This window comes from Corapipo altera, unplaced genomic scaffold (assembly GCF_003945725.1).
Source record: "Corapipo altera isolate COAL_440 unplaced genomic scaffold, ASM394572v1 271, whole genome shotgun sequence".
In the NCBI taxonomy this organism is placed as follows: Eukaryota; Metazoa; Chordata; class Aves; order Passeriformes; family Pipridae; genus Corapipo; species Corapipo altera.
The window spans coordinates 548,689-562,907 of record NW_020884935.1 but is presented as its reverse complement, the minus strand read 5'-3'; the positions used below and the strand labels follow the sequence as shown (position 1 = coordinate 562,907).

At 48.2% G+C, this 14,219-nt stretch overlaps 1 protein-coding gene across 3 annotated transcripts in view; it reads left to right on the top strand.

Annotated features, from left to right (window-relative positions):
* SSH2 (slingshot protein phosphatase 2) overlaps positions 1–14,219 on the top strand; it is a 95,708-nt gene that overhangs the window by 41,229 nt on the left and 40,260 nt on the right. Inside the window, exon 1 of one of the 3 annotated variants that reach the window (XM_027660348.1) lies at positions 1,882–1,976. The exons of the other annotated variants lie outside the window; for them this stretch is intronic. Within the exon in view, the coding sequence (XP_027516149.1) occupies positions 1,921–1,976 (56 nt within the window). The 5' untranslated portion in view covers positions 1,882–1,920. Of the gene's footprint in view, positions 1–1,881; positions 1,977–14,219 lie in introns of those variants that run through there. 3 annotated transcript variants of the gene reach the window in all.

Here is a 14,219-nt window from a genome sequence, read left to right as displayed (position 1 = left end):
AATAGAGGTTCTGGGCTTGTTTTTCAGTCTGTGAATGTGTGGTATGTGTTACTACTGAATATGAGGTTCTTGCCAGTCTCTTGACCCCTGGAAGGATTGAGTTACCCTACATTTCTCTAATGTCCCGATTTTTCCATTGCTTCTTGCAACTGACTTCATTTCTTCCTAACAAAATGATTTTTTTTGGCACTGCAGCAAGCTGGCACTGCGTTTTCTTTACAGCTGTGAGGCACCATTACCAGAGCTGTGCTCTTGGCTATATAAGATGACGTTGCTTAAATTAATGCAACCAAACCATATCTTAGCAAAACTTGCAGAATCACCAGTTCCACTGCTTTGCCCTTTTCCTGTGAGTCTCTGAAGTGGGGATGGTCAAGACCTTTCAGACAAGTGTCTGTCCTGCTTCTGCCAAGTCTTAGACCCAAAACAGTTGCCATCACACTGTGTTGCTTTTTTCAACCCCTCTCTGCTTCTCTGATAGTTTTAGTTAATAGTTGGAAATAAAGCTGATGAAGCTTTCGGGCTTCCAGTTCTGCTGCCTGATCACAGGGGCAGCTCTGCAGTGATGCCTTGGTATTTTCTTGCTCTTCAGTAGATGTCATTAACAAGTACATGTGTTTAAACTGTCATCTTCCCTTGCCAGCTCACTTGTGCCTCCTTACTGGGCTTGTGCCACCCATAGCAGATGACTTAAGGCTGGTGTATCGTGTTCCTCTGTGCTGGGATGTCCTGCATTCCTATGGGAAACAGAAAACTGAGCTTGCTTCCAAGGCTGTTCTCCTGCACTGTGGGTGTAGGGGCTGGAGATGCCAATGTGGGATGGGCAGTGCAGGGTGGGATCGAGTGCACTGCCCTCGGCTCTCCCCAGTGGAAAACTGTATTAAGTTTCCCTCGAGCTGCAAGATCTGAATTCCCAGTAGCCAGAGGACAAGATTTTTGTTCTAAATATCTTCCTTTCTTCCTTTTCTCTTGAGGGGTGATGAAGCTAAAGATTAAACAGCACTAAAAGGCAGCTGCTTCTCTTCTCCTTTGGCAGAAACTGAGTTGTCGAGTCTCTGCATATGAAAGTTACTGCCAAGAACTCTTCCCTCCGTCTCTTGCAGGAGAGAAATTAAGGTCGTTTCCTAAGCACCCGAGTTGTCACTGACTGCCTTTCGCAAAACACCTTTTGATGTGCTGCCACTACGAACCTGATTTCGGAACGTGCAGCCTCCCCGGCCTAGATCTGGGGGGAGAAAACGAGGGGGAAAAGGGAACGGAAAACAAAAAAAACAGCACACCCGCCACGCGAACCCCGGCCCCTGAGCGGAGCGGACCGCCCGCCTGTCCTTGTCCCGCCTGTCCCCATCCTGCGTGTCCCTGCTCCCTGTTCCCATTCCGGCTGTCCCCGTCCCGCGTGTCCCCATCCCGCGTGTCCCTGCTCCCTGTTCCCATTCTGGCTGTCCCTGTCCCGCGTGTCCCCATCCTGCGTGTCCCTGCTCCCTGTTCCCATTCTGGCTGTCCCTGTCCCGCGTGTCCCCATCCCGCGTGTCCCTGCTCCCTGTGCCCGTCCGGCGCGTCCCTGTCTCCTGCGTCCCCGTCCTGCGTGTCCCTCTTTCTTGTCCCCGTCCCGCCTGTCCCCGTCCTGCGTGTCTCTGCTCCCTGTCCCCGTTCCCTGTCCCGCGTGTCCCTGTTCTGGGTGCCCCTGATTCCTGTCCGTGTCCCGCGTGTCCCCTGCCCCGGTCCCTCCCGTCCCCGCAGCCGCCACGTGCGGGCCGTGGGTGTGTCTGTGGGTGTGTCTGTGGGCGTGTCCCGGCCCCGCCCCGCCCCTCGTGGCCGCGCCTGCGCGCTGGGCGGGGCGGGGGCGGCGCGGCGGGCGCGGGGCAGAGCGGGCGCGGGGCCGATGCCGCGGGGCAGGGGCGGCCGCCGCGCCGGGGAGCGATGATCCCCTACTTCTCCGACAACGCCGTCATCTCGCAGGGCGCCATCGCCCAGATGTGAGTACCGGGCACACGCCGCCGAGCCTCCCCTCTGCTCCCCTCCCCGGTGCAGCCCCGCCTGCCCCGGCTCCCCGGGCGTGCGGGGTTGCCGCCTGCTCTGCGCTCTCCCCGCTCACCCCTCTCTCCTCACTGTCCCCTCTCCTCACTCTCCCGTCTCCTCGCTCTCCTCGCTCTCCGTACTTCTCTCAGCCGCACGTTGCCTCCGGGCAAACTTTCCGCTGCCCGCGGAGCCGGCACCGCTGCCGGGAGGCGGCGAGAGGCACCGAGAGGCACCGGCACCGCGGGGCGGCCGCTGCTCGCTCCCCGCCCGCTCCCCTGATTTCTTTTTTTTCACTGCAAGTACTGCGGGTCCCATCCGAGCACCTCGACAAGTGTTTCACGGGAGCTGCCCGGGAGCTCGGGGCTGCGCTTTCTGTTGCCGGAGCCGCCGGTTCCCCGTGCGGGGCCGGTGCGGGACCCTCAGCCGGGCTGGGCGCTGAGAGCGGGGTGCTACCTTCCCCTGCCCGTGTGCCCTGGCCGTCTTTTGGGCTTAAAGCAGAGATTAGCCCCTTTATTTGATCTCTTGGCTTATCTCAAGGCGACAGAGAGGGACTGCGGGGCTGGGGTGTTGCAGGTCTGAGACCTGACGCGAGCACCTGCGGGTCACAAGGCAGAGACATGAGCTGGTGCCAGTTTTTAAGTGCTGTCAGTCTTGGGCAGTTCTGAAGTGCAGAGTGTCTCTGTGCCCCACACTAAGCCGCTTGGAAAAATCAGTCTCCCCAGCTGCACACCCCCCTTTGAAATGCAGATACGAATAATCATTTAATTTATAGACAATTAACAGCGACTGCCTGAGTCGTGGGGTTTGGCTGGAAGGATTAAGGAGGGAAATGGCAGCTATGGGGTGGTAGATAAGGCGTTCAGAGAGATAGTCGCTGTGGTCTAGCCATGCTTGATATTTCTTTAAAGAAGCTAGCAGACTGTTTTATCTCTTGGAAACATCATGAAAGACTTCAAGATAGTAGGATAAATACTGGGTCCCACCTGGAACTGTGTTCTTGTCGCAAGAAGCTCCTGCTAGAATTGCAGCTGCCTTGCACTTACGAGGTCTTTAGTGGATATCTCTGCTTAGACTTGATATGGAAATGAGTCCCTGGACTCTGTGGCCTCCTTTGTGAGCATTAGCAATCACTGCTGTAGTTGGTAATCAGTTTAGTTAAGTCTCTCTGAGCCTTTCATACTCAGCCCAAAATGTTTGTAGTTAGTAATTTTTTTCCGCTCGCACTGTTGCCTGTAAACACCACGGATTTCCCTGCAGTTGCTGATAAAGTGGGTTTAACAGGGATGTACCTGAACTGTTCTGTGGAGGCAAGAATGCAAGCTGGATATACCCTGGGCATTGGGAAGTATCAGTAATTCTGGAATTGTGGAGAAAAACCCAACACACACTCTGGGCCGGAACATTTCCTTAGAGCTCTGGATGATTTACCGAGCTAGAGCAGGTAGCCAGGTAACAGTTTAAGTGCTTTTTAAGGTGTTTGTTTTATGCACCACTCAAACACTTAACCCACAGTTGGTGACTGTACGGAAAGGGATCAAAAGAAAGGGGAAATACTGCTTGTCTCTGCTCCCTCCATCGCACGTATCCCTGTGGTGGAGGATCTTGTGGTAGTTTAAATGGCCCTGGGTTGGAAGGACCACCCTTTCCTTTTCTGGGGAGAGAGATAACAGAGTTATCACAGGAGCTTACGCTGTCCTTTGCCTTCTGGAAGGGAAGATTAATAAGCATGAGAATGACAGAGCTTTTGGCCCACACATAAGTGTTCTCACAGGCTGAACACTGGATTAATATTTTGCTGGTGTTCTCAATCAGGACGGTGCTGTGGCTTTCAGGCTGGTGTAATAAAGGCCAATTTTTAAATTTTATGCTCCTAGTTACAAGTTCACAGAGGCTGATTAATATTGAATGTCCTTATTTCATCGTGGGCAAGGCCTAAAAATCCAGATTTAGTCATTTGCTATGCCAAAAATGTGTTCTCTGTGGAATGGGAAGGGCAGTGGTGACCCAAACATTATCAGAAACTTCTGTTTCAGTGTATTCTTTAGTAGATGTATTTGGCTGATCAGCTCTGACTTTCAGAGATCAGCAGAAATTACTCTTGTGTTGACGCTTTTAGACAGTAATGTAGTCAGCTGGTCTGGGTCTAATTCATTTCAGGTTCACAAGGATTCAAATAATGTCCGGGAGACTTGTGTTTATCAAAACGCTCAGAATTTATAGTTGTAACCCATTCCAGAAAGTCTTGCTGCTCTCACTGAACCTAGGGGGAATTCTGCTGATTTACCAGTTTACTTGTGTGTAGGATTCAAAATTTAATTTGGTCTACTTAAAACTCTAAGGCAGCTGATGGAAAAAATAGAAGGAAAAAAGCAAATCTTTAGGCAGTCTGCAAATATCAAAGAATTTTTAACAAGAAACGTGGAGAAATTGCCATGGATCAGTCCTTCCTGCCTAGAGTTGCTTCCTCTGCTTCTGGCCAAGTTTTAGTTATTTAATTCATTGCTGGTGTCCCTGAAGTGGTTTTTCCGTGTCCCTCTGATAATGCTGGATTCCTCTGTCACCCAGTTTTCCTCTTTTATCTCAGTGGCAAAGCAGGGTGACACAGCAGCCAGGACACTCACTTGGGATTTGGGAAGGCTCGGCTCTTGCTCCCACTGCACCACATCCTTCCTGTGAGACCATGGCCGAGTTCCACCAGGCTGTGTCCAGCCAGGGAGCGGGGCCTGGAGGTGCAGAGGCATGTTTTGAACCTGAGGATTAACCACCTCACTCTGGTGCCCTCATCCCCCTGGCATTTTGGGGCGTTTTTTCTTGTGTTTAAATACTTCTGTCTCTGCCTGGGCTCCCTTTCTGCCAACCCGAGCCCCCCCTGGGTGCACATCGAGCACATGTTAAAGGTTTCCTGTACTGTTTACTCCTCCATCCTCCAACACTCGGGAGCCGGATGGATCTAAAAACTCAACTATGCTCACTGCTCTCCATGGTTCTCGTGCTTGCAGCAAAACATACTGTTTTCTATTATAAGCTGTTAACTCATAGTTTTTATAAGTATTTTAAACTTTAGGGGGGGAAAAAAGAAGAGAGAGAGAGAGAGAGAGAGAGTAGGCAGTTTCTTTGCAGTGTTGTGGGTTTATCGTGGAAAAAAAACACGATAAGGTTTTTTTAGGGAAAAAAAATAAACCCCACAAGTTGAACAGAATTATTTTCAGCAGTAGGTAGCCACAAAATGTCCTTGCAGACTTGGCTTAGCAGCCTGTTGCTCCCTCCCATAATCAGTTTTCTTCTAAGTGACAACCCTTCAGCGTAGTGTGAAGAAACCACACTTTACAGTGTAAGAGGAAGTTCCAGGCTGTGCAGGTAATTACAAACTGTGCAGTAAATTACAACACCTGGTAATTCGGGCTCATTGTGTTGCCACCTCAGTGTTGTAACTTGTCTTTGTGCCCAGCCTGCTTGGCCCTTGTCCTTCCCCACCCCTTTCATTTACCTCTGTCATGCAGCCGTGGCCTCTATGTTAGAAAATTTCATGACCACCTAATCTTGAATTACGCCAAGTGCAGAGTCAGGAACTTAGATAGGTGTGTGGCTGCTGCTGCCATTGTTTGGAGAGCTGTATATTTATTTATTTATCATATGGGAAACCTTTTTATCTCCTTACAATGTTATTACTGCCAAAAACCTTGACCGCTCAGCAATTAGAGCGCAATCCTCCGAGCAGCGTGTTATTGGAAATCTTTAATTGCTTCTGTGCCGCTGTAAAGCGCTGTAGCTTTGTGAGTGTTTTACCATTGTGCTGAGAGTCAATGATATTTAAGAGCTGAGCTTGGAAACTGCTGCTCAAAGGACTGGAAGATCAGCAGAGTGATTCCAGTTACCGCTATCAGTTCTTGCTGAAGTTGCCTTAAGAGAGCTGAGGGTCGCTCTGGTTGGAGGTGCTTGCAACACAGAAAGCAGTTGATGAGCTCTTCGTCTCATGGAGAGGCTGGTAGGATCAGGATGGACTACAGCAGTTGTGTTCTCCATTTAAGCGTGCATTGTGTGCTGAGGGTTTGTCCGGCTGCAGAAGGCAGCCTCATGCTCCATAAGGGATGTGATGGGAATGTGCAGGCAGGGGAACCTGACCCCTTACCCTTCCTGCCCACCCCTCCACGCAGCTGAGCTCACCCGGCACACTGGATGGGCTTCCTGTTGACAGAGCGGAGTCGTCGGGGATTTCTCATCTTTTTTACTTCTGTGCTGCTTTGTGATAACACAAATGCAACACTTAAGAGGCCTCTTAACTACCCACTGATTACTAAAAACTCTATTCAAATAGGTTGTGGTATTTGGGGAAAAGTAGTATGGTGTGTGCAGAGTTGATCATTAACTGAGCCAGGGCTGTATTGTTCATAACTCCTTTTCCTGTTTGGCTTTTCCTTTTATTCCCCTGGAAGCTGTGGGTATTTGTCTCACCGATCCTTCCTGGTAGGGGTTGGAAGAGAGACAAGAGATGGTTATCGGACATAAAATCAAAACCAGTGTTCCAAGGACAAACCCCCACCACCCGTTTTCAAGCAATATGTTTTAGTTAGGAAGCCCACGCTGCTGGGCTGCCAAATAAATGTTTTAAAAGGCTGCGAATGGTAGAGTTGCCTCTGAGGTTCTGTGTTGTCTGGAAACATCTGCAGATGTTCCTGTCTCTGGAAATGCTTGGGATTTTTCTAAAGACCTCAAAGCAGAAGGACCCCAGTGAGATTATCAGCAGAAAAAGACCTTTCGGGGCTAGTGAGTGGGCTGACTGGGATTTTTTTGCAGGACTGTACTTCCTTGTACCTTTATCACAGAGCCCCTGGTTAAAATATTGCTTCATTGTTTTTTAAATAACTTCAGGCTAACTTTCTTGAAATGTTTCTTCTAACTAGTGTTTGTGGGGTCAGAGAAAGTTTAAAATTCTGCATCCCGTTCTGCAGTAGTCTCTGAAGAGCTGTTGTCTCCTCTGCATTGGTCTGATAAACAGCATTTAAATTATCAGCCTGTATGGGCTTAAAACTAGTTCAGCAAATATTTTTCTCCAGTGTAATGGATGTAATGTGTACAGAGCAAATCTGCAACTTGAGTTTCCAGCCATGCTGTTTCATAGCAGCTGGTTGAATGCTCTTATTTTCACAAACACATGGAACAAAACTCATTCCTGTCCTTAATTCTGAATGCTTGTGCCTTTACTGAAGTATTTTGAAGACACCCCTTCGCTTTTCATGTGCACCTGGGCCAGAGCTTGAATTGAGCAGCTTGGGAAGGAGTTTGAGACCGTTCTGTAGCCACCTGCTGCTGGGTCGTGTGGGATTAACCAAGTGTTTTGTGACAAACAGGAGTTTTCCGGTTCAGGAACATCAGCCTGTGGAGGAGGGAGGCTGGGGAGGAGAAAAGCCTGTAGAGGTAAATGATAAGACAAACTTCAGAGTTGGTGAAGGCTGGGGGTGACACAGGAATCCAACTGGGGAGATCTCTGTGTAGGGTTGGGGCTCCTTGGCCTTGGCAGTTGTTTAAATTTGGGCATTTCTAGGTACATTGAGCCATAGGCTCCTCATTCAGTGCATATTCCTGTTTATCCAGTACTTATCTGCCCCTCATCAACATCAAATTCAGCCCTTTGGGCTCGCTGGGTTTACTTGCAATAAGCCATTTAAGCAGTATGCTTTTGCTCAAAACACCTTTGTTACAAGTAGGCTAAACCCAGACTGCCGAACCAGAAATGGTTTAGTCCTTTCTTTTAAACAAATGATCTTTGTCACTTATTAGCAAAGTCCTTCGTTTGTTCACACACTTCTCACAAAGGCTCAGTGAGCTCCACACTGTCCCACCTCCGGGGCTGCCTCCTGCCGGGATCTCCTGGGGAGCACCATGGGTCGGCAGCTGGGTCACACTGTTAAACTTCCAGCTTTTCACTGGAAGAGTGTAGATCTGTTACATCTGGCTGTGGCAGGATGGCTCTTGTGGAGGGACCCAGCTGGATCGGAGTAAGTTCATCCCTGGGTCCAGAATTGTGTCGAGGTGCCCAGCGTGGGTGGGGACTTGTCTGTACTGGGGTGTTATTGTGTTTAATGGACTGTGCGGGATTTCCTCTCTCCCTGTGATTTGTTTGCCAGTGTGGAGAGAATGAATTTGCTCACCTGAGCCTCTTGTTGCCCTGCAGCCTCTGTTCTTACAGCACCCCATTGGGTTGCTTTGGAGTGGGCTGTTACCTGTGTCTTGGCTCAGCCACCTATAGGTGACAGATGGGCATGGGAGGCCCTGCTCTGGGTGTGTTGCTGATGTTTTGTGAGACTCCAAATGGCAGGTGGGACAGGAGTAGGGTCACTTTTACTAGCAAATGATAAATTGCCTTTGTCAGGTCATAATTTAAGGGGGTGCCTCATTTGCACAACACTCCAGATGGGAAAAGCTATCATTAGTCTTACCTTTGTCTTCCTGTAAATCTCCTGCTTGCTTTCTGCAACTCGATGCTGAATTAAAATGAACCCAGAATTGGGGGGGGGGGGGGGGGGGCGGGTTCATTCTGAATTTTTGGTTGTTTGGTTTGTTTGGGTTTCTTTAGGGCTCGTGTCCTGGTGGTGTGTGAAGAGTTTGTCACCAGCTTTGTTATTGTTAGTGTTGGTTTGTTTGTTTTTAGGTTTTGGTTTTTTCCCCCCTTTATTTGCTTTGTAAAAGAGACAGAGAAATCGAAAAAAAAACAAATGCAGAGTGGAACAGCTGCATTCCTTTGTGGTGCAAAGACCGAAAGCCAGTTAGTCTAAATAAAAACAAATCGTTTGTCAGCACCATTTCTACCCCCCCTGTTGGTTTGCCACAACCAGAAAGTTGCAAGAAAGCAAAGGAGGATTATCCGTGTGCCTCCATGGCAAGCAGGGGTGATACCAATGTCCATCCCAGGGGTGAGTGATGCTGCTTTCAGCGTTTCAGAGGGCAGGGTCTGCTCAGCAGAACATCAAGGAGATGGAACAGGACACCACCCAGGTTCCCAGCACAGTCACCAGAGCAAAACCTTGACACCACTGTAATCTTCCTGACTTTTTTGTCCTTAGTTCCTTCAAGTACATCATGATATGTTTTATGAGAGGCTCTCTAGCTTGAAATTCAGCAAATATCTATTCTGGAGCCTCTTTAAAAGCTGTTTAAAAGCCTGTTCCCTAAAGTACACTGTGTTCTTGTTAGAGACTTCTCTGGATCTGTGTTACACAGCAGCATTTAGTATTCTGTTGGTCTTTCTACTTTAATGTGTGGTTTTTAAAGGAGTTTCCATGCTTTTAGGAAATATGAAGACCTGAGTTAACCACAGAAAATTGGCTGCCAAACTGCTTAAAGTGCTAATTCTGCTGAAATTTAGCACCTGACTTTTGCAGGGATAAACACATCTGGAATCTCTACTCTTCGGAGTTCAAACTCCTGTAAAATAAAACTTTAAATAATGTGTTTTCAATCTGAGTCTTAGTCAGCAAAACTGTGCAGAGTTTTTATGTTGAAACTCCTTAAAATGCATTTTGAAGTAAAGCACTGGCATCTCCTCTAACTGAAAGTCGCATTCAGGTGCTAAAAGAGTTGGTTAATTTGCAGCTGTGCTGAGGAATCACAAATGCAGAACTGTAGGGTGATGTTTCAAAATGGTGCACGTTGCTGTGTTTCCTTTAATTTACTTTTTTTGTGAGCATATACCATGAAGAGTGGATGGTTCAAACAGTACTGCTTCCCTGCTTTTATTTAAAGTAGCTGTATAAAAACATTGCAGTTCTCAAGAGTGGTTTGAAGAAGTTTCCTTGTCTACTGCATAGAAATCTCCCAGTTCCTTTTGCCTCTTGGGCTGCCCTTCATTTCAGCCTTTATTTAAGTTGGGAGATGCCGTGCTGCTGTTAGACATCCCACAGTCTGTCAGCTTCTGTTTAAAGTGGTGTATGGTGAGTGATTAATGGAAATTATTTCAGGAATAAAGGACTCCTGGTAAGCTGATCCCTATTCAGAGCACCAAAAGAAAAAGCAGAGTCACAAGGGATGTTGTCTCCAGGAAGAACTTGTAACATCCGCGGGGGGAAGAGTTGGATTGGAAAGTGATGCTGAGTTTGCATTTTGAAAGGCATCATAATTATATCTCATAGTCTGATTTGGAGAGCTTTTCCTGATGGCTCCAGAGGCTGATTGTCACTGTTTCTTGTGGCTGCTGCTGGGGTAGGTGTGCTGTGCTGGGGGGAGGTGTGCTCTGAGCCCCCAGAACAGGCAGCCTCTCACCTGGGGACCAGCCTGTCCTTAAAGGATGAGGGACCTCATCCTCTGTGGTGCTGGGTTGTTTAACCCAAAGGGATGCTGTGTTTGTTCTTTGGTTTGCAACTTTAAATTGAGTCTGAAGTTTGTACTGACCTTGCTTGTGCGAAGAACTGTCCCAATTGTTGCCTTGAAGACGCAGAATCCATTAAACTATTCCAGCTATAAAGTTGGATCCTTTGTCTTTGATGTTTTCTCACTTCTAAGTGATTAAAATTTCAAGTTATTATTTACATCCTTGTTAAATTTTGTATTCCATTAATTGCAGCTTCCCTGTTCCATAAAATGAGGCCTCTGGTGTATTTGCCAGGGGCAGCAGATCAATAGCCCAATTACGGGCTGTATCAGCACAACAGGTAAAGCTCTCTGTGACTTCCAATTTCAAATCAAAACCTATTGAAAGAAACCTGGGACGTGGCAGTTCTCTCTGAAACAGTTCACAAACCATCTCACATCACTGGCTACTGCTGACTGTTCTTTTTGCTAATCTAAAGGGACAGTCGTTCCTAAACCGATTTTACTGTTCCTGCTGGAAACTGTCATTCAGGGATCAAATACCCCTCCTGCATGGGGAGGATGCAGTAAAAATGAGAGAAAATTGAAAGTGCTGAGTGCAGCAGAAGTTAAAATACTGAACAAATAACTTCCTTCTATATTTTTATGAGTCAAATCCAACAGCCTCTTGATGATTTTTGATGCTTTTGGTAAACAAGCATCTGCTTCATTTTAGCACAGAGGAAAAGGCTTATTATTCAGCATTGATTTCTTTGTGTAGAGACAGAGTGGTCCTTGTTTTGGTGCTCTATTTACAGGAGTCTGTTAATGTATTTACTGAGGGCAGGCAGCAAGGCTGTGATCAGAGCCAGGCAGCTTCCCCAGCATAATTCCTCCATCCCATGCCCTGGTGGGGGTGGCTGCAGAGCCGAGTCCTGGCACGGTTCTGCTCCAAGGGCCAGCACTGACCATGGTTCAGGCAAATCAGTGATCCCCTTCCATCTGTAAAGTGCTGGACATACTTTGTCTAAATATAGGGGACGCTGGACTTGGCCACAGTGGGGAGGGACAGTATGTTGACCTCAGAGTGTCTCCTGTGACTTGTGTTACAGTCGTATTTAAAGCTGAGGGGTCCTTCTTGCAGGGCACTGCCAGTCAGGCCAAACATGGTCAGGTCTGTGACAGTGACATGCAGGGAGATGGGAGTGAAAATTAGTTATAAAATATCCTTTCTTAAACGTATTTCAGTGTAGTGGGTAGAGACCTGGTTGCTAACCAGCTGCTCAGGGGTCTGGCAGCTGTTGTTTAAGGTTTAAAAAGAAATGTGCTGTGTATGAAGGCAACACTTTCAAACTTTGGTGGCAGAGGAGATTACTGTGTGGTTTAGAGATAATCAACATGGACTGTGTTAATTTGGAGGGAAAAAAGATAAGTTCATGTCAATCAGAGGGCTGTTCTTCCTGAGGACAGCTAATCAAAAAGCTGATGGTTATTTTTCTCTGATCCTTGATGCGATAGATTCCCCTTGTGAAGTTTTCTCACGTCGATTAAAGTGTTTTTAAGAACATATTTGTGAAAGCATTTTGTTGGTACACAGCAGCTGGCTCACTTTGGACAGACTGAGGTGGCAGGAGTGTGGCACGTGGTGGTAAAACACTGTGGAGTGTTCTCCTGGGTATCGCTGTCCTGCTCTGTGAACCCAGTGGTATGCATTAAAAATGCCCAAGAATGTTTAAACAGTATATAGCACAACAAGAATGTCATGTAGAGCTTTAATCTGGGAATGTCTTGACTTGGAGACCTGGAAGCCTTTGGGGACTATCATGTAAAACAAATTCCTTTCGTGGTCTCGCTTCCGGTCTGGGTCTCTTGCTTTAAAAAGTGCACAGAATCAGATTTCTTCTGTAAACACCCAGTGCCTGGATTTCTTAATCAGCATCTGAATTGTGTGAGCCACCCCCTTTCTAGTCCATGAGCTGCAGTGGTCGGACTGCAGGAAGGACGATTTTGCGCGTATCTTCAGTCTTGAATTCCAGAGACATCAGAGCTTTGTTTGCACAACTTGTTTTGCTGTTGCTTTTTGGAATCTTTTTTCCTTCTCTCTGGGTAGATTATCTGGAGCCGACTGGGAGGCTGAACGTGGGCCACCAACACGTGGCTTGCTGGGCCTCCCTCGGTGTTGCACTGCCAGGGAGATGGGCAATAAAACTTCTTGTTATTAGTGTCCTGCCTGGAAAATACTCTGTGATACCTTCCATCCGTCCTTGCTTAACTCTGTTCCTCATTGCCATGGTGACTCATACAGCCCGTTCCCAGGTTCTTATTCCCTGAAATAAATCATTACCTGACGATCTGGCGTCAGTGGAGTGTCCCAGCCCGTGCTGGGTTTCGGCGTTGCTGACAATTGAAATTCAGCTCGGCACATCTCCCCCACCCCCAGAGCTGCCCAACCTCGGCAGGTTGGTCCTTTCTGAGGCTGCTGAGTGCTGGCAGGAAGCGACAGGGATGGACTCGGCATGAAGTGACTCGGGGGGGGGTTGTGTGAGAGTTACTGTATGAGCACGCGCTCAGCAGCAGCCCAGTGAAACCTAATCCGGAGCTGTTGGCACAGGCATGGGTGCAGGGCTGGGGGAGAAACAGCACTGAGCTCTGCCAGGTGGGATGGAGAGGAGACAGCTGGTGCCCGTGCTTTGCCTTTGCTTTAGGAGTTTATATGTTGAGCTGGTTCATCCACAGGCCAGGAGTACGTGAGGGGAACAGGAAACCCGTGTGGACTTTGAGTTTTATCAGAAACTATAAAACGTTGTCCGGCTTAAAACCCACTCTGCTTTCTTCTGCCTGTAACAAATCAATCCCAGCCCTGCCTGCGAGGGAATACATTTGATAGGAAGGTCAGCTCAGCCCTGCAGAGCGAGGCTGGGGGCACTGGGAGGCAGAGGAATGCTGCAGGTGGTTGGGTTTGTCTCGGCACTGTGCAGCTGCGTGGGCTGAACACTTCGCCTGCAAACAGCAGCTGTTGTTGCTCCCCTTGCTGGCAGCAAGGAAGGGATGAGTTTCTGGCAGGGATAAGTTTCTCAGCCCAGAGCTGTTGTCGCGGTCTCCAGAGGACACCGCTGCTCTCTCCAGCATACCCAGGCTGCCCAGGCTCTGACTGAAGTTTGCAAAGTGGGTTCTGGAGCTCAGTAATTGTTCCTGGTGGCAGAAGAGCCCTGATGGCATGTGCATGATGGTTTGTTCCAGCAGAGGGCTTGACTTGTAAGGCTGGTAACACATTCGGGTGTTGAGTGGGTATCAGTGCTCCCCCCAGCCTGGTGAGGTGACCTGAGGCTGGTTAGATTCCGTCTCTGAAATTTTCTGACTGTGGTTGTTTCATGTATCTGAAGCAGACATAGACACACTTCACTTGCAGACACAGCCATGCTCATCAGCATTCCCTTTGGCAAGTTGGCAAATTCTCTCTGAATTTACCAGAAATTCTCTCGTCACTTGGAGCAAGTAAAAGGCCTTTGGGAGTTCAGATTCACACCCATCATCCTAGCCTTTGGCTGTCTTCTAGCAAACTCTGAGTTTTTCCTATTGTCTTAGTTTGGCTTCAGAATATACCCATATTGAAGCCCAAAGCAAGAGAAAAGGGGGCTTGGTGATGGTGAGAAGGGATCAGTACATCAGTTCATGCAGATGAGTAACTGTTGGCATTGCAGATCTTTCTGTGGTGATGCCTGCCTGTGTCATTGCAGCTGAGTTCTCTCTCCAGGGAGCCCCACCTTGGAGCAGAGGAAGTGCCTGCAGACAGTTCCTTCTTAAAAAAAAAGAAAAAGGCACAAATGCAGATGTTGTTAAAAATGCAGTTTGCGTCAAGCCTCTGAGCCCAAGTAGGTTCCCACGCTTGCTTTGTTTTTCTCCTCTGGCTGTTTCTT